This window comes from Vidua chalybeata, chromosome 2 (assembly GCF_026979565.1).
Source record: "Vidua chalybeata isolate OUT-0048 chromosome 2, bVidCha1 merged haplotype, whole genome shotgun sequence".
In the NCBI taxonomy this organism is placed as follows: Eukaryota; Metazoa; Chordata; class Aves; order Passeriformes; family Viduidae; genus Vidua; species Vidua chalybeata.
This window is the reverse complement of record NC_071531.1, coordinates 10,658,134-10,682,990: the sequence shown is the minus strand read 5'-3', so window position 1 is coordinate 10,682,990 and position 24,857 is coordinate 10,658,134. Positions and strand designations below refer to the sequence as shown.

The following is a 24,857-nucleotide window of genomic DNA, read 5'->3' as shown; positions in this document are numbered from 1 at the left end:
TTTCCTTTCCTGCAAAAGTATAGCAAGCAAGCAATTCAAAGAAGAAGTAATCAGACATATGAAAAAACTATAACTTGTAATACCAATTTTATAGCACCAGTTTCAAATCTGACACTGTAAAAGCAGGCTCTTTTGGGCCTAACTAAAGTTAAGAAAACCTCTATCAATAAGTGACAAACCATAGAGGCCAAAACACATGTTCCAATAGCTTGGAGCAGGATTATAGTCTTCAGGAAACTTCTGTACATTCAGTTCAAGGGGAAAAATTACTACTTATCACTGTTAAATTTCAGAGTTTTTTTTTTTTTTTTTTTCTCTTAGGTTTGATAAAATTACTCTTAACAGTTGCATTTCCCCAAGGGTTTATAAAGCAGAAGTTTCAGAATGCAGCATGATAGGTCTAGACCCACATGGCTGTAAACATATAAAAGATTGCTAAAATACGCTTTGAAAAACCCCGCTTATTGCTATCTCAGCTTTGGAATTCAGAAGTCAGCAAAAGAAGAATAGAGGGATATTGCATGCAGCTACCAACTCCAAAAAATGTACTGGGAATCCAGAAAAAAAGTAGGAAGAGTTTCTTTATACTTTCAAATGCAACATTCTGAACGGTTCAGTTATTTACTGTACTACAGGGCACTTAAAAACTGGCATTTATATTCTAGACCAAGGATTGGTTCTAGTGATGTTTTTATGACAAAAGAATAATTGTGGCCTTGTTGAAGATAACTCAGACACTGGTAACTATAGAGACATCACACAACAATAAAACCACAGGTTCATGTTCGTCTTAGTTCTACTTGTGTGCAGTATTTTGGTATGCAAAAGTAATTTTATTGAAATGGGACAAAAATGGTAGCTGTTATGTCTTTTCTATGTTAAAGACAAGTTAAGGACTATATAAAAATTCATGTGTTAATTCTATAGTATACATATAAAGAAATTTTCAGTTCAGAAAAGCACAACTGATATGTGCTGGATTTCATGTCCTTTTTCTAAGATAGGTTCAACATAAAAGACATTGCCTTTCCAGTTATTACACAAAATTTAAGTGCTAGGGAGAGATGGGGAGAATTTTGTTATTTGTTAGCATCCCTAACCACCCTCCTCCTTTCACCAGCTTTTTTTCTGGCCTGAGTTAACTTTTATTTATTCTATCTTCATTCATCTGCTTCAGTCCTCCCTAATTCTCTGTAGCTTTTGGAAGAACACATAAATAATAAGATATTAAACACCACTCTTGGTCTGCTGTGACTTCTTCCTTTCATTTAAGCACATTCAGGACTTTCAAGAGGACTCCTGCTCTGTGAGTAAGACTGTGGAGTATATGAATACTGAATTATTTAAGTCTTGAAAATACACTATCACCCTGACTTAGGGTGGGAGTTATGACTCAGAACTATGCCATCTTTTATTTTGATTAATCACAAAATCATAAAACAGAATATTAATTCACTGTATACGTGCCATAAAATGATATTTTGCTATAGCATGCACATGAAAATTAATATATTTCCTAAAACCAAATCACCATAATGAAAATTATTCAACATGTTCCTATTACACTTACTTTGAAATTAATTTATTGCTCTGAAAAGCTTTAATTTTGAAAATATTTATTCCTATCAAAAGGAAGACAACCAGCTCTAAAAATAGCCCTAAGTGATATATTTGGGGACTGAATGCAACCTGATTTGGTCTGGACAGGCCAAAATCTGAACCTTTATGCTCATCTGACCCTAGTATTAAAGCCAATGAGCTTTACATGCTTTCAGAATCAATTTTCTAAAGTTAAGATAACTCTCAATTGTCTAATTTAATACATATTCTAGAAGATAATCTTCTGATATTTTATGTGATTAGCTTAAACCATAAGACACTCACATGTTGATTGTACTTTTCAAAAAATTAATCCTGATATAACTAGGAGATTCTAGCAAAAAAGCCTCAGGAATCATGTTGAACAGTTCACACAGATCTCATGCAGCCATCTCATGCAAATATGATCCTCATTACAAAAGATTTCCTCACTGCTTAAAAAAGAAGTTATGATATTGCTACTTTGCTGGCTCTTTACCCTCTTATAATAACAATTTTCCTGCCATATTAATGACAAATACATCATAATTATCTCTCTTCACCTTCAGCTAGAACAGCACAGAACAGCCCTTAATCTAATTGCATCTCTAAATTTATAGGAAAACAGTCAATCATGGTAAAGACTTGTTTGACTACAAAACCAGTAATGATTCAAACAATTAAGGCTCTCACTGCCTTCATAATTCACAGATTCAGGAAAGCAACACCATTGTAATATGAAACACTGAAATACTTTCTGCATAGCAAAAGGAGTTTGTAACTTCTGATTTCCTTGGTTCTGTCAACTTTGCCAGCCCATTAACATTAAAATAGCTGCTGACATCTGGTTCAAGTTTGGGCACGAGTTCCATGGAAATCTCCACTTCATCTCAATAATGTCAGAAGACTGGTTTAGAGGTTGTGGAACATCAATTTGTTTTGTTTCTCCTCCACACCTGGCAGACCACATGCATTCTTTAAAATTGTAATACAATGAATCAGTATGATGGTTTGGGAATGTAATGTAAAAAGGAATTTTAAAAAATCCAATTTCAGAACTGCCAAATTTATTTAGTACAAGCAATGGTTTTAACTTAAGCCCAGGGAACCCCATTCATGGTTTTCTTCAAAAATATTGAAGCACATATAAAACAAAACAAAAGTATGGCTTCTTTACAGAGCATTAAGTGCTAAGCATTTCATGACAACAGAATTTTCCAAAGTACAGCTGAGGGTAAAGCCAACCCCAGCTAATGAGCAAGTGTATCTGTGGTTGTACCAATCAGGCCTGGGTGCATTATGAACTCACAGGCTGGAGCATCAAATAGACCAACCTTAAAAAAAAAAAAAAAAATTGAAAGGACACTTTCATGTCTTTAGAGTCTCATATCTACATATATTTTTTACTTTCTTTCTCCAACACTGCTGCATCTGTTTGCTCTGCAAACATCAATATCACTGCTATTCTCTCTACCCACCTCCAGAGGGGAAAGTTTTTTACAGCAGCTAAAAAAACTATCCTGAAAATAAAGAGTAATATCAGCTACTCATATCAATTTATAACAATCATACATATCCCTATGTATGCATTTTTTTTGCATTTGCAGGGCTAATTTACTCTGACAATATCTACACCAACATCAGCAAAAAACCAAACAAGATTTGAACATTTGTTTCTACATTTTTTTTCCAGTGGTACAAATGCTAAGGCACAATTTAAGGAACAAAGACAAAAAAAAAAAAAAAAAAAGGAAATAGAATATGACTTTTACAATTGTTTTAACTCAAAATAGGTGTCAGAAGTGTAGCATGAAATAACTTAAAATAGAACAGTATTTCTCTGTGCTTGAAAAGGGAGATGAATAGGGAATTGTTTAAATTTATTCTCTCCCCATTCATTAATATTCCATGAGACAATTATGATAGACTCAAAATAATTTATTTAAATTACAAAATAATTTTAGCAAATAAATTCGCTCTGTCGAACATGCTGAAACTGTTTATTAACACCATTTATTATCCCTAACAAGAGCAGCATCACTTAGTTTGTTACAGAAGCCATAAAGCATTGCTACTTTTTCACCCAAGTGGATGTGTAGCTCCTAAAGTAAGATTTCCTAAGTATAACACAATTTCATACATTTGTTTTCAGAAAATATGATCCTGAAGACAGCCAAATGGAAACAGATTTTTTGTTTGGTTGTCCAGGTGTAAGTCAGCGAGAAGAGCAATCTTTTGGGAAAATACAAATTTCTCTCTTCTACTTCCCCCAGTTACTAAAACACCCAAACCTAAAAGGCCTGGGAATGACCCAAACCAACTGTATACCATCACCTTCTATAAAACAGTGGGAAGCAAGTGGCATGGGAATGCTGTGACTGCAAATTCTGGAAAGCATTCAAGATTTCCCAGTAGCATCTGTGGCACAGTTTATTTTCTCAGCATTGCCTGCTGCAGAGCAGTAACTCCTGAAGGCCTGGAGGAAGGCACAACTGAGCCCAACACTTTTAAAAACTTGCAAACATTTTATCTTCATGACTGTAAATATCATCAACAACATTCCAGAAGAAATGATATTTTATCTTCTAATATCTCTATTCTTGAGATCAACTTGCTCAGTGTCAGCACTGTATTAAAAACACAATGCTAGAAGTGTAACCTAGAATACATTCTGAAGACTGACAGCCAAATGCACAGAAATAGAGCTAAATACACAGAAAATCATATGTATGAACATGTGCATATATAGCAAGTTTATTATCCATATATTTCTAGCACACTAAGTTTCGAAATTATCTCAAAAATGTTTCTTATTTCATTGGTCCATAATGAAATTAATAGGTCCATAACCTAACAAAACAACACACTTAATACATGTTTTCTAGGTGACATTCACAAATGCATCATAAATAAAACCTGTTTAATGTATCCAGCAACAACAACAACAATAAAAAAGGGTAACATTTCTACCTGTCTTGCAGAAGAAAATTACAAAATCACAAGGTTACTAAATCACCAAGAAATGCCCTGGAAAATAATAATTTTTTGGCTTTTCTACTTCCCAGTTTTAAATTAGCATTCGCAAGTGTCTTTCAGAATCATAATCAGAAATCTCAGATAAGGAGAGGAAAAAACCCAAATACATTATGGTATCACTAGAGGTATTCTGTATTGTTTTTCTGTGGCTCATCACTACTTAAAGGAAATAAAAGGGGTTATAGATTATCCCTTCCATAACATTAAGTATCAAAGGACTCATTACCATTACAGCAATTAAGAGTATTTCTGTTAATTTCTAAGATATCTGTCTGTCAATGGCTTAAAATATCTTACATCATTTTATTTCCAGTGGATAAGACAGAAAACACATCAATAATTTCAGGCCCAGTTCCTGCCTGTAATGTATGGTATAATATGGTTTCTGCACATCTCTTCAAATGAATGTAAGCAGGAAACAGAAAGACTGCAGAGGAGTAAGTCTGGAGCAATCCAGGCTAGAAGCTAAATTGGATTATTTCAAAGGGATGGAACAGTAAGATACCTTGGAAAAAAAAGACCTAATCAGAAGGATGGTTTTTAGCACCCCTGGCAACAAAGAGCTTTATAGAAAATATGCTGTACAGTCCATAGGGACACCAAAATACAAAGCCAAGACCAAAAAAAACCAAAACATTCTTTTTCCAGGTAATGCAAATTTACAGATATTTTAGTAAGGTGGATGATAATATCAGCATCCCTATTGTAACTTACAGAATTAATTTTTACCCTCCCAGACATCTTATAATCACCCATGTATGTGGAATATCCTGACCTCAAACTCAGCACCTAGAGCTGATGCATGCAGGATAACAATGAAATTCACTTTTCACTTCATTACCACAACACTTGAGATGTGAGAGGCTTCAATTCCAGCCAACTGTCTTGCCCAAGCCCCTCATAGAAATATAAATAGATGTTTAACTTTCAAAGGATCCAGATTGTGCTTTCTTTTCTGTGCTGTTTTTTGAAGTTTTGAGATCATCTGTTTTATGTAATGTAGCTGCAAAAATATTGCCTCTGAGTTAGCTCTGCAATAATTCACTCTTGCTGCAGCAATGATTGAGTAAACAGAAGCTTCTACCAGAGGCATTCTTTTCTATTATTTATTGTAATATTTTTTCATAATTTATTGAGAAAAATTTAAAAGCAATATTTTCATCCTTTCATGTTAAATTAATTTACAGTGCTATAAGCCAAAATGAAAACAGGGAAATCATCAGCAAAACAGCATGCTAATAAAGACAGATTTCTACAAAGTTTCTTAACTAAAATCATAAAATAATTTTTTTCTATTTCTGTCAGGTCCAGCTTGTCTCTATTTGTTCCCAAGTATTGAGACATGCTGTGTCTCAATTAGACAACAATGAAAAAGCAGAAACTACATAAGAACATAGAAATTGGGAAGAAGAAATATTTTAAGCAAATCTAATTTATGTTAGCATATATTCTAAATATCTGCCCCCATAATATGTGGAAATATCAACCTCCAGCCTTGTGCTGTAAATATCCTAGAAATAAACCCATAAAATATTCAAATAATAAAGTAGCCCCAAAATTAAAATAAAATTAATTAAATAATTTAAATGTACCCATAATTTCCTCTCCCTTTCCTCCATCTCACCCAAACAACTGGGTGAAGAGTTACTATCCTGAGTCAGTCACAATAAGTGTTGACAATCTGTAAAATTCCTTTTGCTGTCAACAGCCCTTGAGTCTCCCAGGATGAGGCTTAATGTAAGGACTTGGCTGTGGAAATGTAGCTGCAAGTTTGCGCGAAGGACGTCACATGGAATTTCTGCTTCTGCACCCTCATCCCAGAGCTGGGTTAAAACTGGTAACAATGCTGGCTTCACCTGGGGCAGTGCGAGCCCCACAGCACCCGGGAGTAAAACTGTGTGCTCAACATCCAGCAGGAAACACAAGATAACGAAACAACAAGCTCTCACTTACAGCTCCCGTGGCAGAAATCACATTGTTTGGCGGTATTTTTCAGGCGGTGCTAACCCTCCATAGTATTCCATGTCTCAAAAATGAAAGGTTAAAATAAAATGACTATTTTTTTTTTCTTTTTAAGCAAATCAACAAGCTGGGATTTAAACAGTGCTGCAACTCTTACTCATGAGGCATAGAATTACAATATCACAGTTAAAAAGAAAAAGAAATGATCCGCTCAGGCTAATGCACTGTTGTGACTGTAATAGGTGTAACATAAGTGAGAACAGGTTTATTTCATAGCTTTGATCTCACAGCTTCCAGCAGGTTTCCCAGTTCTGGAAAGAAAGGATTTGCCACTTCATTTATAGATCAGGGAAATACACTTTGATATAACCAGTACAAAAAATAGCAGGACAACTGTAAGCTTTTCCCAGCAAAAGACCTTTGAAGTTCAACAATGAAATTAAGTGACTCAGTCTTCTGGGTTTTGTACTTAGTCCTCTAGAAAGTGTGTCTTGCTATTCTTTTTTGTTGAGCTATGAAGTAGTTGCCAAAAAAAAAAAAAAGTCACTACAATTATGTCCAATCTAGCAGACTGAAATAGAAATTAAAATTAGGTAAGTTTAATATAGTAGATAGACAATGTATGGTATTTCTGGGGAGAATATTATTTGTGTCTTTAATCTGCTTAGTTAATAGTTGGTGCTCACATTTCCTCCAGTGGCAAAGTTTGCCTAAAAACTGTAATATCAGATTCAGATACCAGAAATCAATGTTCTGGCATTAATAAAAGAAGCCATACAGTCTCTTTTTAAGGTTAATTCATTTATTTCACAACAAATTATCAGTGTAACCTGATATGAGTCCTTTTTGACTGACACTTTTTTTTCAATCAAGCTGCTATGAGCTATGAAGACTTCTAATGTGAAAAAAATTACACAAAGAAAGAGAAAAAAAATCTTCATCTTTAGAACTGATTAATATTCATGTTTCTTGCTGCCTGTCATCTTTTGGTTTTGCATTATCTTTTCAACTACACAGAGAGTACAGAGATGAAGATATTACTTCTAAATTGAGTCCAGACTCAATTTTTTTAAAAATTTTATTTAATTTTAATTTGAGTCTGCAAAACAGGTTGACATAATAATTCTGTACTAATAGCCAAAAAAATAGTCTTTGGATTAATAAGTGGGATAAATGGCAGCTTATGTGGTGAAAATCAATAAAATGAAATCATCCACTCAAGAGAGAAAACCTAAAAAATTAAATAGAATCCAATGAAAATAAATGATTCAAATGAAAAATGTGGCATGCAAGGAGAAATGAACATGTGGAACTTCGTGCTGGCAGAAGAGATTCAAATTCTTGTCAGCAGTTGAAAGAAAGAAAGTGTAAACTTCTGACAGAAAATGAAATGGGACACTTGGTACAGAAAAGTTACTTTTGCCAAACATTGTCAAAAGTAGATAGTGGGAGTTGCTACAGTAAACAACTGCTGCACACTGCATATACAGAACAGCTAGTATTGTGAAAAAGTGTAAATTCACATCCAGAAAACCTGTGACATTGCAGCTGTATACTCATAAAAAGGGAAATTTGGAGGCACTTCTTTTAAAAGACAACTATTTTTCTCAGTCCTATCTAAGAACCTTTCACAAAGCCAGTATAACTTTCCTATGGAAATGATTTGTACTTTTATTTTATTCCTTATTTGTATTCTTTGTAGGTCACTGAGTTCTTACATATTCGGGAATATGTCTGCCCTAAGCCAAAATTAATACTTTTCCTCAGTTATGCACTGTACAATTTATCCCTTTTACATTAACATGTTAATAATCACAATACAATAATTTTTTCTTTTTACCTGCCTTGGAAAAATACATTTTTGGTCTCACAAATGAAAAACTATGTGCTCTTTAGCCAAGTGTATTGAACAGTCTGGTAGGAGGCCTAATTGCATAAGGCCCAGATACCCTTTTAAGCTCATCATCAGAATATATTTAAGGCTACCACTGGGTTTTTACCTAATTTTTACTGATTATTCAATTTTTAAATAAATGTGCTATAAGCAATACAAAGTGACTAGAAGAACTAAATGACAGATTAGACTGCACTAGTAAATACTGATGGTCATGGGAAGATGGAATGGCAGAAGTCTTCAAAGTTCTGGGAACCACTCAGTCTAATTCCTGCCACTTCAAATTGATGGGCTACAGTGAAGTAAGACATACACTTCCAAAGATTATGAGATAGTCCATCCATCCCTTCTTTGGATGTGGGAGAGCCTGTTTTAGAAAAGCCTACATGAGGAGTGATGGGACATCCTATAGAAATGATAAGGTTAGAAGAAAATGCAGGAATTGGAACTTAGAAAAATGGCAAACCATCATATCCCTTCTGTTCCATTTCTACTTGGGATTTTTCCATGCCCTCCTCTAATAATCTTACTCAACACAACAGAACCTCAGACTTCATGCTACAAAAGCTTTTCCCATCAAATCTGTGTTTGAAAACCTGTGTTTAAAGCTGTTAGGGTTTGAATGCTGACCTACAAATGAAAAATTAGGACCATCCCTCTGGTGTGCTCAATAGATTTTTACAGAGGAAATACATAAATCAACCAAGTGAGAATATACTGGGTTATTTAGCATATTTGAAAAATGGGATTTTCTTCTACCATGATTATGAGAACATATGCAAATGAGAAATTAAAATAAATTTATGTTCTTATTTGGAGACACCTACTTTATATATGAGATTTCTGACAATTGAGAGCTGTTTATTTTCATGAGAATAAGTTTTAAGAGTACTTAAATCTCATTCTAGTACCAGAGAACTGGATATCTTGATAAAACAAGCCTTTTACCTCCCAAAAGAAAATTTGTGCTGATAAGGGTTTTTTCTTCTAAGTTCAGAAACAGGGAGGGCAGAAGCAGAATACACATTAATGCATCAACTCATAGGCAAGCTGCAGCAGCAATAAATTTCTGTTTTTATTATAAAGACCATCCAGACTAAAAAAAAAAAACGAAACAAAATAATTGACAAAAAGTAGTGACATCTACCTAGCTGGTTTATTGCTGATTTCTGACCACTTCTCTTTCCAGCTAAGAAGAACAGTTGTATTATCATCATCCTCCCTGAGAATCAGCACCTGAATCTCCTGTGAAAGTATTCAGTATTTGACACTTGATGTTAACATCAAAGGAACATGAATCCCCTTCCTTGTGACTGCTAATTGCAATACTGAAAAATTTGTGACCATTTGTTTTCAAAATAATATTAACTAATATTTTAAAAAATCCATTCTGAGGAAAAAATCACTCTGAGATGCTATCTAGCCCTTTCTCAGGTTAGGTTGTAAGAATACTTGTTTTAAAACTCAAGTTTTTGGAATTTCTTTTGTATTACTCAGTGGAATAAGGTGGCACTGCTATTCTATTCCAGGTCCTGTAGAACAGATTTTATTTTAGAATTGGCAACAAGTTAGTATAAAAGGCAAAAATGGAGAATTAAACTTTTTTTAAAAAATACAAGTAAGGAAAGAACATTATATGTTATTTTTAAAGTTTTCAGGGAACAATTATAAATACAAGTGACTGAAAAAGGGTTTCAGAATGGAGAACGACAAAGTGTTTCAGAAGAGAGAATGGAAGTACTTGAAAATTAATTAATATTTTTTAGTAAGTTCAATTTAAATGAGCAAGAATATTACAGATACATTCTCTTTTCTATTTTACAGAGATTCATCATCTAATCCATAGATCATTCACAAAATTAAATGTGTTGGACAATAATATATAAATTATATTTGAAATAAATTTGCAAGCAATGTTTATCTCTCAAATAACCTATCCTGATAAATAATGGAGAAGTGTCAGGAATATGTATCTATCTCAGCTTTTTACTACTGTAAAGAACCAGCTGCCTGGACACCTTAAAAACAAGTGAGCACCTTTGAAGAACTGATAGGAATAGAAGAGACAAGAGTGCCTTCTTTGCTGTTCATGCCCCTTAGATGATGTTTTTAGATAAAAAGATCACTGTGAGAAAATAAGGGTACTGCCCATACTGTATATTCTGAGGTATAACTTGAGGCACTGCATATTTTTCATGTTATGAGCAGCAAAACTCCTGACTCTAATGGAAAACTACTTAGGTTATAGGCTAAGTGAGCATGAAGGTGGCAATAAAAATCAATCTGCTATGTATTTCATGCTGAAGTATTAACTTTGCTTCATTTATCATATTCTGGCATACTTTTAGTCAGGTCTATACTACCAATAATTTGTCAGTCATCATAGATTATTTCAGAAACATTTTCAAAGCTGTGTATCAAGTACAAAAGCATTCTCCAGTTACTGTTTACCTAGGTGCCACATGCAGTATTCTTCATCAGAGTTCAGTAAAAAAAGTCTGTGATTATATTCATCTACATGCTTAATAATAACTGATTGCACTCATAAAGTAATAGGATAAATCCACACTAGCTTCAACATTCTAATACCACATGAGCTGCATAAAGTGTCACATACAATTATTGCTAAAAAGACAGACCAGAAAAGTACTTCATACAATCAGAGAATTCTTAAGGCTGAAGAAAACCTCAAAAATAATCAAGTCCAACCATTAACCTAACACCACCAATTTCACCACTGAACCACATCCCTAAGTGACATGGGATCCGGGGATTGTGACTCAGCTACTTCCCTGGGAAGCCAGTGTTTGTTCCAATGTTTGACATCTTTTACTTTGAGAAAATTTTTCCTAATAGCAAGTCTAAACATGCCCAGGCACAGCTGAGGCCATTCCTCCTTAGGAGAAGAGCCCAACTCCCATTTTGCTACAACCTCTATCAGCTGAAAGCCTGAGCCTCCCTTTTATCGAAGCTAAACACCCCCAGCTCCCTCAGTGACTCCTCATAAAACAGGACTGGCCCAAAGCTGAGCCCTGGGAACATCCCTGATGTCTGTCCCCAGCTGGATGTGACTCCAATCCCCACCACTCCCTGGGCCTGGCCCCATAGACAGTTTTTACCCAGCTAAGAGCACACCCATCCAAGCCATGAGCAGCTGGTTTCTCAAGGAGAATGCTGTGGAAGGTCTCTTCCACACAATCCAGGAACCTCCTAGACTGCTTCTTCTCTGCTGTGTTTCTGCATTTTCAGAGGACATCTGGTAAGTTGAAGCTCCCCAAGAGAAAAAGGAGTAGTGACTATGAGACTTCACCCATTTGCTTATGGAATATTTCATCTTCCTCTTCATCCTGGTGGGAGGTCTATAACAGACTCCCATCAGAATATATGCCTTGCTGAACTTCTCCTGATTTTTAACCAAAACCACTCAACCCTGTTGGCACCAGCATCAAGCTCTAGACAGTCAAAACACTCCTTTCCATACAAGGCTGTCAGACCACCTCTCCTTCTTTGCCTATCTCTTCTAAGGAATTTATAGCTAACCACAGCACATTCCAGGCATGCAAGTCATCCATATCTCTGTCATGGCAACTGTGCCATGGTTTTCCAGCTGCCCAGTGGGCTCCAGCTCCTCCTGTTGGTTGTCCCTTCTGTGTGCTCTGGTGCAGGTGGACGTTGGGCTATAGATCCCCCCAGCTTTCTGCAGGGAGAACCCCTAATTCTTGTACAACCATTCTCAGGTTCTTCCACGGGGTCTAACTCATCAGTAACTCTTGTATCTTTGCAGCCACAAGGATCTCCAGCCCCTACCTCCACTGAGCTGTCAGACCAAAGGACCTCACTAGGACAACATCCCTCAAACATGCTGTCCCCAGGCTTATCTCCAGCGAGCCTGGTTTTATATCTCTCTCCCTTCAAATTCAGTTTACTCTTCACTAAACCCTGATAACACTTGTGCAAAGATCCTTTTCCCCCTTTGGGACAGGTGTACTCCATCTGTCACTAGCAGACCTGGTGTCATGTAAACTGACCCACGATTATCATGAACACAGCTGAGAGTTTGTATCACTAGAAGTATGAAAGCAGAAAGTGAAATTAATTTTCATCTCCTTCATATGGTTACTTAACAAACCAGGCCTCATGAGGACACATGATATATTTCAACTAGAAAAAAATGAAGCAGTACATAATTACACAACTCCTTGGAGTAATGGGTTTGTATCCTTGAAAATTCTCCAGAAAGTATTCTAACTGTATGAATCACCTCAACTATTACATTGCTGTCAGTTCAGACAAATGATGCATGCAAATACATGCTTGTACAAACAAACAGGGTGTTTATAATGCAACATTTTAATATAATTACATCATCGCGTAATCAGAATGTGCAGTTATATAAGTCTCACTTTTCTCCTTCTGCTACTGAATGAACTGCTAACTACTAAGGAAAGATTAATCTTTATTAGTGACAATTGAGTTAATGGTTTCTGAACATGAAAAGGAAAACAAATGCCTAAAATGTGGTATTTTCCTAGACAAGCAACTGCTGCTATATAAAAAGTTTCTGTACAGCAAGTCATTATTTTCCTAATTGTTTAAAGGAATAAGATAAAGTTTGAGAGTGTAAAGCAGGAAGCTGATGGATCACTAAAAGTGAAATAAACATCTGTAGTGACAAGGATACAAAGCTACTACTGAACTCAGAAACGTAGGTTTTTCATTATTTGTGTAGAAAATTATTTATCAAAATACTGGTTTATACCTAGTGGTTAAAAATATCAGATTAAAACAGAATTGTAGCATTTCAAGAGTCCTAGTGACTATTTTAACATTACCCAATTATATGGAACTGTGCAAAGAGCAAGACAGAGACTAAATCCATTTGTTATATTTGACCATAACTTTTATGCATTCTAATAAACCCAGGGAGTCAAAGTTTCTTTCCAAAGACTCATGAGACACTGCTGTTTAATTAGAAAGCACCATTTTATTTTATCTCCTAGGATCTGAATTCAGCCTGGTTGGTGAGAGAAAAAAAAGAAGAAAAAAAGACTTCATGTAGAAAAAAAAGTAAGTTGGAAAATTCTAATTCTGACTGAAAGAATTTAGGATTTTTTCTATGCTGGAGCAGAGCTTGCAGTTTTACTATACATACTGGATGATAACAAACCATACTGAGGACATGGACTGTATTTGAATATGTCTGTTTTGATATGTGTATAATTTACGTAGTGAGTTTCTTGGAATATACTCATTCTCAGTCACTGCCTGATGTGTTATGTAGGGTAAGTATATTTCTGACCCACAATACAGAATTAAAAAAGGCTTATCACTATTTATGTTTTATGTGGCTGATTGTGTGCATTAGTGAGCAATAACCCCTTTCCACAAAGAACATAAATACATACTTCAGAGACTTCTGTGACGTAGTAAAGCTCCTTTTTCTCTAAATCTTTTATATGCATAAACTGTGTGCAAAATACATATTTATGTCATGTTCTTGCTTTTCATCTTTATACATAAAAGTGAATTGTGAGAAAGAACTCCCACAAGCAGGGTGTGAAGCCTGAAAGAATCAATTCAGTAATACCTGAGAAACAGAATGAAAAGCCATACTCTGTTTTCTGATCATTCATCTGACATCATAAAAGTGTTATATTGATAAAATTGTGCTCCATTACCCATTTTTAGCAAATAGACAATATTTGCACCACTATCAGGAAAATGTACCTGTTTGAACAAAAAAGCTTTCACAATAAAGACTTGATACAGAGCACTGGGTTATGACTACTGCAAATATTACCCATCATAATAAATGAATTTATTTTGCAGCTAAGAATTCTTGAACTACCATATAAATTTACTCTTTTTTTTTAATCAGTTATAGCTAAATTTTTCACAGTATGTTTTTCATCAATAAATAAACTAAGGCATAGAGTATCCAGGGCCTTAAATCTCTAGTTTTAAACTTCCTGTCAAAATCAAAATCATGCATTATGAGTGAATACAAGAAATTTATTCTCTGAAAAGGTCACTAAGCTTTGGAAGAGGCTGCCCAGGGCAGGGGCTGAGTCAGCATCGCTGGAGCTACTAAAAGATGTGTAGATGTGGCACTTGAGGACATGTTTTAGTGATGGCCGTGGCAATTCTGGGTTAGTGGTTGACTTGATGATCTTAAAGTCCTTTTCCAACCTAAACTATTATATGATTCTATCAATACTGGAATAAAGGGCCCTGCCTTCCAAACATCCAATCAACCTCATATTTAAGAAATTTAAGACCTCAAGCAGACATATCTGTATTCCTCTCAATAACTGCAGCGAAGAAAACGCAATGGAAGTATAACAACATAGTTCAACAGCTCCATCTCAACTAATTAATTTTCTTTCTCCTCAGGATTCTCTGGAACAATAAATACAATATTATATTTCTTTAAGATTTTTTTTCCCCCAGAGGAAAATAAGTGTATGAGAACTGTCCAGGCATTTATTATGAATATTTGCATAGTTATCTCTTTTTATTACTGCAATGGAACGTGTTGATAATAGACTACCAAATTACCATTTCTTCATGTATTTGAAAGTAATGGAGAAAAACTAATTCAGTTAAGCTACAAAGAATAAACTTGATGCAAATTATATAACTTCTATAAATATCAGATATGCTTGATAAACTCTCATGTTTGTCAAATGCCTCTGTACTGAAGTGCTTGGCTTACCTGCCACTGTTTCATGAGGTCCCGAACCATTTTGGCATCCTCTAGTGTCTTTTCTTTGTGTGTAGCATCCTGCAGGACATTTGCAGTTGTTTCAGCTTCTGTGAGCCAAGCAAGGAACTTTTCGAGATCCAGGTAGAATTGCTGCAGCATTCTTAGGGCTGATTCCAGAGCTGCTTCACGTTCACAAACCCTGCACAAGTACAAAAAATCAAATACAGTGTTCTTTGGAAGAGAACATACCTTAATCAATAAATCAAAATGTGAAAAAGACACACGAAATATTTTTCATGTTCCAGTCAAGGTAAGTTTGCTGATAAATTAGCTACAGAACTTCTACTGTATCTTCAGCAGGTAGGGCTCTTTTTTTATATTTTCACCTGAGAAGTAGTAAGTGGAATCAGTCTGATACAAAATTAAGCAAAAACATTTCTTTCAATGTACTATGCCTAAAATATGCACAATTGAAAATCGTAAGTAATTCCCTGGTTTTGTTTTAATAAAAGATTATTTTTTTCCACTACAGTGGAAATACTTGTTTATTTTTAGAAATCACAAAATAGTTCCTGACCACTGCATGATATGATAAATTCAGTGATTAATTTTCACTACTTGAAATATTTGGAGATTGTGTTCAACATCTTAAACCCTTATAACACTAAAGTTTGTTCGGCTTTGTGCTTTATTTTTTTTTAATGCATTGTTATTTTAATTTTATTTTGAATGTGATAAATTACAAGGATGATCTCTATCAGTTACAGGATAAAATACAATTTTTAAAGACAAAGGCTATCTTATCTTTGGAGAAGGTCTAACTCAGATTAGGAAAGAACACTAAAGATTTCAGCAACTCTGGTGCTGAAAAAAATATTAAAGCAGATCTGTGTTATATCAGCATTCATGTGAAATGTAGGTGTCATGTATTCACTGATATTTTTGCTTTGAACTTGAGAAAAATATGGATTTAGAAACATGAGCAGCTAAGTATGACATTGTTATTAGCACAAATCTGTCAAGGTTACTTACCTATTGTATTACATGCATATTTGTTTAACATCAACATGATACCCAAATAATTTTTTAAGCTCTGAAAAGACTTAGTAAGGTCATTTGGTAATGTGCATTACTTCAAGTGGAATGAAGGCACTTTGATGCATACCTATGCTAAATCTACACATCTGTGGTGGTCTTCACATATCTCAATAGATTTCCTGCCTAGTTATTTAGGGAGACTAGGATACTAGATTCTAGCAAACATAACTTCTCAAGTTGTAATTAATCAGAAGAGGTCATGAGATTTCCAAGTGCTGATCTCTCTTGCTAATCCCATTTCCAGTTGTGAAGTGGTTGTACTCCTTGGTAGGTAATGATAAACCCCAGTTCATCAGTGGAAGTGAGGAAAAAAAAAAAAAACCTACCACAACAAGTTTTGCCAAGTGGCACTGACTTAATATGTTTTTTTTTTTTTTTTTTTTTGACAAGCATATAGTTAAATTGCAGCAGAGGATAGTAAGAACAGAAAAAGAGAAAAAGTCAGTCAGAGTACAGGCAAGGACAACCACTACAGGAAAAAAAATATCCTTCCTGAGAGACCAATGTCACAAGAAGTGCCATATTTCTAATCTATTTTTAATCCTTTGACATCTTATTTGCTTTTCCCAACTATTTTGTTAAAAGAAAGGACTTATTTTTCATTCAAAATCTGAGAAAGCTATTGAATGCCTCTCTACAAAATCATCCATCAGGTTTTTTTTAAAGCTTAAAAATGGACTGTATTTTCACCTCAGTTGCACCTGTTGCCACCTACAAGAACTCTCCACATCATGGCACTGCTTAGGCTGCATTAGAATGCGTCCCCAGGGGGCTGTCAGTGGGAAACACTCAGCTGCAGAATAGTGAATATGATCTCTTCCCCACCTTTATTCTACATGGGCATAAACATGGCTTGTGGTCAGGCTACTTCTAATTTAAAATAACTGCAATGAAAGAATTTGTTGTTCTTTTTTTAAACTAAAGATTAATTATATAGAAATGACACCTAAAGATACTAGCAATGTACATTAAAAGATAATAAGACAAAGAAAATCTTTTACCTAGAAAAGACTGTATTGACCTATTTACCACTTTTAGCTCAAAACCAGCATTACATTTATTCAACACAACTTGGAAATGGAATACAATTGCATGAACTAAATGTATTTTTCCAGCTCTTCAGAGAACAATTATAAGATATGCTTTATAGCATTATTCTAATTCAATTTACAGTGTGCAGCATGGTAGTTAATAGCCTTTGCAGAATCACATAAAACATTTTTTTCTCATGCAGCTCCTTCATAACTTGAAAGGCACATTTTTAACTACTGTACACCTGCATTCCTATAAATACATAGCAATACTCTGAAAATAACAACATTCTGCAAAAGCACAGTGAGATTTAAAAACAAACCCAAGACCAAGCACAGATATGAAAAAGATACTCAAAGGGAGAGCAATTTGAAGAATTATTCAAAGTCAGAATTTGTGCTTTAGAGAAACTCTCAGACTTCAAGAAAAAAATATAGCATTTTATTGATCTGGGCAAAGAATGAAGTTTTTATCATGAAGAATCTTCTGGCATTTCTATGATGCACAGAAATCTTATAGCACATAATTCTTTCAGTCTACAGAAATGTGTTTCTTTATAAGCATACTAATACCATAATTCCACCAGAAAATATGTAGTACTTTGCATTTTAAATTTTGGTTCAGCTAACATGCAATAAACATTCAGCTACACTGACTATTCTGCAGCACATCAATAAACTTCACTCGGCTTTCTCACTACAAAAGTATGAAGACAGAATGAAAAAAGGTCTAAACATGAGGAATAAAACTGAGCATCAAATCCAGCATATGCTAAATTGCACAGAATCATAGGGGTCAAATAAATATGTATATTGAACAAGACATTATTGCATAAAACTAAAATAAAGATCCTTTCTCTAGTCTGTATTATCCAGGTATGTTTGATTTCATAGTCAGTGCAAACAGTAAGAAAATAACATGAAGTAACCAGAACCATATTTAATGTAAATGGAAAACTGCATAGAACAAACACTACAGCACTCTCCTAAAATACTAAAATATAATAAAAATATTTTAATGGGATAATCATGGTTTAATCTGTTATACTATGCTATAAAAATAATCACAGAGTGTATAACCAAAAGCTTCTTATTCAAGGAAGAAACACTAAAGGTGGGATTCATCTTATTTCCATCTAGACACCCAGAGGACAGGCAAACTACACTCCCTCTATAAAACATTTATAGAGGACACAGCATTTCTGGAATTCAGTTTCTCCTCCCTTGCCTATACACATCTGTTATACCAGGTCAAGGTCAGAGTAAATTATTTCTCCTGACTACAACAGTAAATCACCTATCACTTAGACAATTTTAATTTTACTAAAGCTTTACATTTTTTTATGTCTAGAAATAGGCAAGCTGGTCCCCAAACATCCCTGTAAATTTGATTTTTAGGAACTATGGCATCAGTGACAGTGAATTCACCAACTCTAGTTGTTGTATGAGCTTTGTTTCAGGACAGAAGTTATGATGCTCTTTTAAGTATATGTCAGCTGAAGGCTTTGAGCTGAGGGAATAATAGTGGCATGTAAGGGGAAGTGAGTCAAGCAATGTGTGAACATTTATACTGCCAGGAAGGTGTTTTTAAGGGTTTTAAATGATCCACAAAAAATGAAAGTTACCAGCCTCTGTTTCAGGACATTGCTGTTGTGCTGAGAACTTTTAAAGCTAATATTTTTTAAACATAGCAGTATACAAATGTTCATGAAGAAAAGGAGGGTAAAATTAAGTTAGCATCTCAGAATGTTCTGTGATTCTGTGATTGAAATTACTGCAGCAGTGCTTCATTCAGCACTACCAAATCCCATACAATACAAGGAACACAGTGTTTGTAGAGGCTCTGCAAGTGTGAATATCAGATTTTTCTTCAGCTTTAGTGTTTGCTACATAATTTGGAATGAATCATTCACATTTTATGAATGTATGTGTATTTCAAATTGCAATGCTTAGTCACAGTACAAGACACATGGTGAGGGTCAGTGTGTGAATAATGCTTTGAGATGCTCAGGTAAGAGGACATGCAGCAAGTGCAGAGCACAAACACATTGCTGTTCTCCAGGTATTTCTTTAAGAGCAATAAAATTAAAGCAACTCTGTATCATTCAGTGTTCAATAGATCACTAAATCACACTTCCATCTGCAGACTGTAGTGATCTAAAGTTATCTCACTGAGATATAAAATAAAATATCCTGGACTACTGCCTGTCAAAGCATCAGGAAATGGTTTTACTTCTATATTTCATGTGGTTCTCTCTCTATAATTGTATTTTCTCTTTTTTAACAGTACACTTCTATACAATAAAAAATAAAATAAAATTTTAAAAGTTACCTGAATTTACTATATTCTGTCAACTATCACACAGATTTTGAACTACATGCATCTTCCTGTTGATGCTGGAAAAAGTTGGCACCTTTTTCATGAGGTATATATCCCTTCTATATATGAAAAAGGAACAATTGAAAAGTTTAATTGGAATATTTAATTTTTACTACTAAATAATTTTAAGCTCTCACTGGTAACTCTTCAGCTGTTTTAACCTGGACTGATAAAAAACCTATCAAAGACGGAGAATAATTTAACCTCAGATAAAGTTGGAACACAAAGAGATGCCACAGATATGAAAATTAAATTCTTAAGATAACTATTATTGATATAATTTTGAAATGCAAATTGAAAATACATCATATTCATTAATTTTGGGATTGCTGGTTAGAGGAGTTTTCTTTCAGAACCTAGGTACTATATTCTACAGTGCCAGTTAAAGTTATTAATACATGCTAGTAAGTGATAAATGTTCAGATTAACTCTGGAATGCCTGTTACAACATTCAGTGGAGAAAACTACATTGAGACAGCATTTTAAGTACTGCTTTCCTATGTTTTTCTGGATGACAACTAGCTTAACACCATGGTAAGGTGCACTTACGATTTTTGCAGTAACACTTCTGCATAAATGTGTATTTTAGTTTGACCCTCTGAACAGAGGTTTTGTCTGCTGTAGGTCACTGGCATGTGGATTTGGCTTTAAATTTTGGAGTGATCTTTATATATGCAAACTTATGTCCTACTATCACTATTTTGTTGGAAAATGTTCTTAATCAAGTTAAGAACAGTACTGGAGATTGCTCACCTGTGTGCAACTCTACCTCTGAAATAATTTTGTTGCAAATGGCTAGAAAGTCTCAAATTCTAACCTAACTTAGAGCTACAACATCATTATCCAAACCACTTGAGATCAGCATTCACATGTAGCTGACATAGCCACAGGCCCTTATCCTCTCATCCTGAGTGAGGAGCCAGGAAAGCTTTGGTGTGCTGGTACAGAATTTTTTTCTCTAAAGACAGGCTTGGGAATTGGTTGGGAATTAGCTGGGTATCAGTCAGCAGGTGGTGAGCAATTGTGCTGTGCATCACTTGGCTCTCTTGGGTTTTGTTACTCTCTCTCCTTCTCCCCATAGCTACAATCAATATTAACAATAATATTGGTAGCATATTCAGTGTCATTCCAACCCTCCCTCCCACCACCCCCCCCCCCCATTAGTAAATTGTTTTTATTTAGCTTTTCTAGAGGAGAAACCCAGGAGATTTAGCTGATCTTTCCAGTTCTTCTTCCTACTGTAGGGAAGTGAGCAAGTGGTTGATGGTACTGAGTTGCTGGCTGGGGTTAAACCTTGGCAGTGCAGTGCTTCTCTCTGCCTTAGATTAATTTCTCAACAATTTGATCTACTGCCTGAGAGCTGACTTGCCTTCTTCAGATAAGCTGAAGGGCATCTGTCTTGGCTGCACTATCCATATTTATAACAAACGAATATAATTTTATATTCCAGATATATTCCAGTGATATAATTTTAAATTCCAGATGTAATTTGGCATACAGAGAGATTAAGTGCAAAAAGCTGGTCCAAAATAGACACACAAAGGCAGCTCTCTGCTGATTCTCTTTATTTCTGCAGGAAGGAAGAACAAAAGCCCTCAATGTCCCCATGCTCTGATTGGAACTCAGAATGTCTTCGCAGGGACAAAATCCTGCTCTTTTCCTAGCAATCACAGTTTCCTAAATAACAACACTTTCTTTAGATACAAAAATTAGAACATTCTAAAACATCTCCTGATCATAGGGATAAGCCCACAGTTTGTCTTTTCTTAAAAATCTATTGAGACAAAGGGGAAAATGCTTCAATGAACAGTTACTCACTCTACTAAGCAACATGCAAGTCGTTTTTCCTGAACAGTTTTTGTATTATAAATCTCTTCAAAACAAGAAAATATGTTTCTTGTGTTTCTGTACTTAGTAAAATGGATACAGCAAGAGAGAGGAAACAATTTCTTTTGCTACTATTCAGTGGCTGGCTTGTTTCTACTTATACCTCTCACAGACTTCCTTGAAAAGAACAGGACTTGTATGAAAATAACAAAAATCATCAACCCTTCTCCCAGCATTTTCCTTTGAACTGCTTTCTTTGTTACTAAAGATACTAAATCAATTTGTAGAGGTATTTTTGAATTTAGATGGTTTGTCCCATTCATTTCTTTTTAAAACACAATAGATATTGAATAGCAAAAAGAGAAAAAAAAAACCCAACTACCCCAAACCCTATATTTATCCATGAAGTTTCAGATCAGCCTTGGATAATTTTCCCCCATCTATTCTACATCTTTTTTTTATGAGACTGAGAAGAGTTGCTAAAAACAAAGGAAATATCACCTCCTGGTAAACAAAATCACATATATGGACTTCTGTATAGGACCTTTAAACAATCCCTTTTTAATTAAGCACCTGACAACATCAGCACAAAGGGATCTGTGTTATCCTGTAGGAAAATTTCTCATCAACCTTTTCAAAAACAATTTCTGTCTCCTTTTATATTCTGTTCACTTATGGGATCCTACATTCCCAAAATGCCCTTAATGGGATAAAAGAGAGAGAGAGTTAGAGGGAATGTTATCTTTTCTTGCCCCCACCACTTTTGTCTCCTTTCCTCAGCTTGCTTTGGCATAGGTTAAGAATATATAAGAACATAGATTATCATACTTACATGGTGAGCTACAGAACAACCATTAATGAAACCAAGGAGATTCCTTTGTAATTACAATCAATTACAGGTTATTTTTTGTGCTATTGAAAACAGTTTATGTTTACTTGTGATTTTTAATCTCCTGATAAATTTTCATTAAAGTCAATCGTTTTCCAGAGAGTAAATCATAATTCTTACCAGGTTAAAGAGAAGGGAATCTGAACAACACTCAACAACCACAGACATATGAGGTATCATTAAAAATTATTTATAGACACAGAATAATATTCTGATTAATTCACTCCAGAGGCTTTTCTATATAGCCCTCAATCAAATTTTAAGGAAGTATCTTAAACCATTAAATTAGGAAAAGAAAAGAAAAAAAAAGAAAAGAAAAAAAGAAAAGAAAAGAAAAGAGAAAAGAAAAGAAAAGAAAAGAAAAGAAAAGAAAAGAAAAGAAAAGAAAAGAAAAGAAAAGAAAAAGAAAAAGATCCAAAGGAAAGAAAATACAAAACAAAATCCAACAGAACAAACAACCCAGCAACCCTCTCCCCTCAGTTCTCTGAACCCACAGAACAGATCCCAGTCTAATCCTTGTATAATTCAAGTAATGCCCCAATAAGACATGGGAAGATAATATTTAACAATTCTGTTACTCCTATTGAAGAGAGAAGTCAGAAAAAGAAATCCTAAAATCAAAACTTAAACCAAACAGACAAAACTAGTCTCTTATTATACCAAAATAAGCAAAAATATTATTGTTCTGTTTGTCTTCTTCATACTTCATGGTTTATAATAAGTAGAATTAAGTTTTTTCTTGCATTCCAAAACATATAATTCTTTCAAAATTCCAAGGCAGTCAACAATACCACTTAATAAACATCATATTAATTACTCAGATGTAATTTACTGAGATAAAATCTTTGCTTTCTAAGACAGTGAAGTATAATTTAAAATGATTATGGAATTAATTATATTCTAAAGGCACTTGTTTTCTTAGCCTTACTTACTGCAGAAACAACTAGATTTAATAAGACTGTGAAATGCACTGATGGCATTACATGAAATCAATTAGGGCTCACAAAGGATACTATTAAACTGTTAGTGTAGTTTTCATTTGGAGCATCAGCCTCTGAGGGCTGAACTCCATGCCCTAGCAAAAAAATTATTTGCTACCATGCAAGAGAGAGAAACCTCAATTCTAAGGCTGGAAAACTTGTCTGGCAGTACTTACAGTTCTCATTTTACAATGCATCATATTAAGTAACATTAAATAAACACTTCGATAAACACACACATAATTTTTTCCCCTCTAAAACATGGGCCTCAAGTAGTACTCACATTACACAAAGATGCTGACAGATCAGACTGATTCAAAATATTTTAAAACATGTATTCTGTCAACATATTTCAAGAAGCATAAAATGCTAACTAGAAAAAAAAAACAAAACAGCTCTGTAAAATTCAGGTCAGAAGCAGCTGGTAACAAGAACTGGTTAGCATCTGAGTAAGAAGGAAAGAAGGCAGCCTGCCTATTGCCTCTTATATTTATACAGTTCAATAAAAAATGTTAGTTGCAAGAACCACTCCATACCTTATGCATTTATTTTTTACTCTTCAGGAGGTTTCAGACTCCAACAGAAAACTGAAATATAGAATAAGTTCTCCACTATAAGGAAATAATCTGATTAAAAGAGATCTGCTGCAGAAAGATGGTAATACTTCAGGAACTACAACCAGAGGTATATGATAATATAGGGAAATACTAATAATTTATTATTATGAAGATTCAAAAACATAGAAAGAAATTACAGCTCTAGTTCTGTTCCTCAGGATCATGCAAATATAAATAAATAATTAAGTAGTGAATTTCCAGAGCCCAGTTTAGCAAATTCAGATGGTGTTCAACTCACTCTCAGTTCAACAGAACTTCAGCATGTGTTTGATACAAAAGCCTTACAGAGAAAATCCTAACTCCACTGAGAATGAATGGCTAACCTTCAGCTGACTTCAAAGGAAACAGGATGTTCTCTGATAGTTCTACCTCAATTCTTTTTTTGGATGAATTTCAAAGACAAAAATTCTTAGTAGGAGAAATCATAACCCTTCAAACAACAATTCTGGACCATTTAACAGAGTGGCGAGAGACATAAATGCACCAAAATTCTAAGTCTGGGAATGAGGAAGTTGGACTATTCTGCTTGAAGAGACAAGACAAAAATGCATATACCCAAAACTTTGTGTGCTCACAGGCAATTCTGGCAGAGTCATCCAAATCTTTCTCTTAAATAGTGCATGATTTGCAATGTTTCCTTCCTTAATGATTTTTGAAATAGTTATCAGGTGTTTATTTTAAAAAGATACTTGATTCGGCTTGAGATCTATAATTTTGTACTCACTGCCATGCAAGTATCCTCCATATATTACAGGTAATTTATCCGGCATCTGAGGAGATGAATTTCTTTTCCCTAACATATGCCTACCTGTTCTCAAACCACTTTCCAAATTTTAGTCATGGAAATGAACACATAACT

General features: G+C 34.6%; 1 protein-coding gene across 4 annotated transcripts in view; it reads right to left on the bottom strand.

The window, feature by feature from the left end:
• DMD (dystrophin) overlaps positions 1-24,857 on the bottom strand; it is a 567,421-nt gene that overhangs the window by 223,865 nt on the left and 318,699 nt on the right. For 3 of the 4 annotated variants that reach the window (XM_053931535.1, XM_053931545.1, XM_053931553.1), the window contains one exon: positions 15,186-15,375. In XM_053931535.1, coding sequence (XP_053787510.1) covers positions 15,186-15,375 — 190 coding nt within the window. Of the gene's footprint in view, positions 1-15,185; positions 15,376-19,637; positions 19,724-24,857 lie in introns of those variants that run through there. The other variant, XM_053931563.1, reaches the window with a different exon arrangement.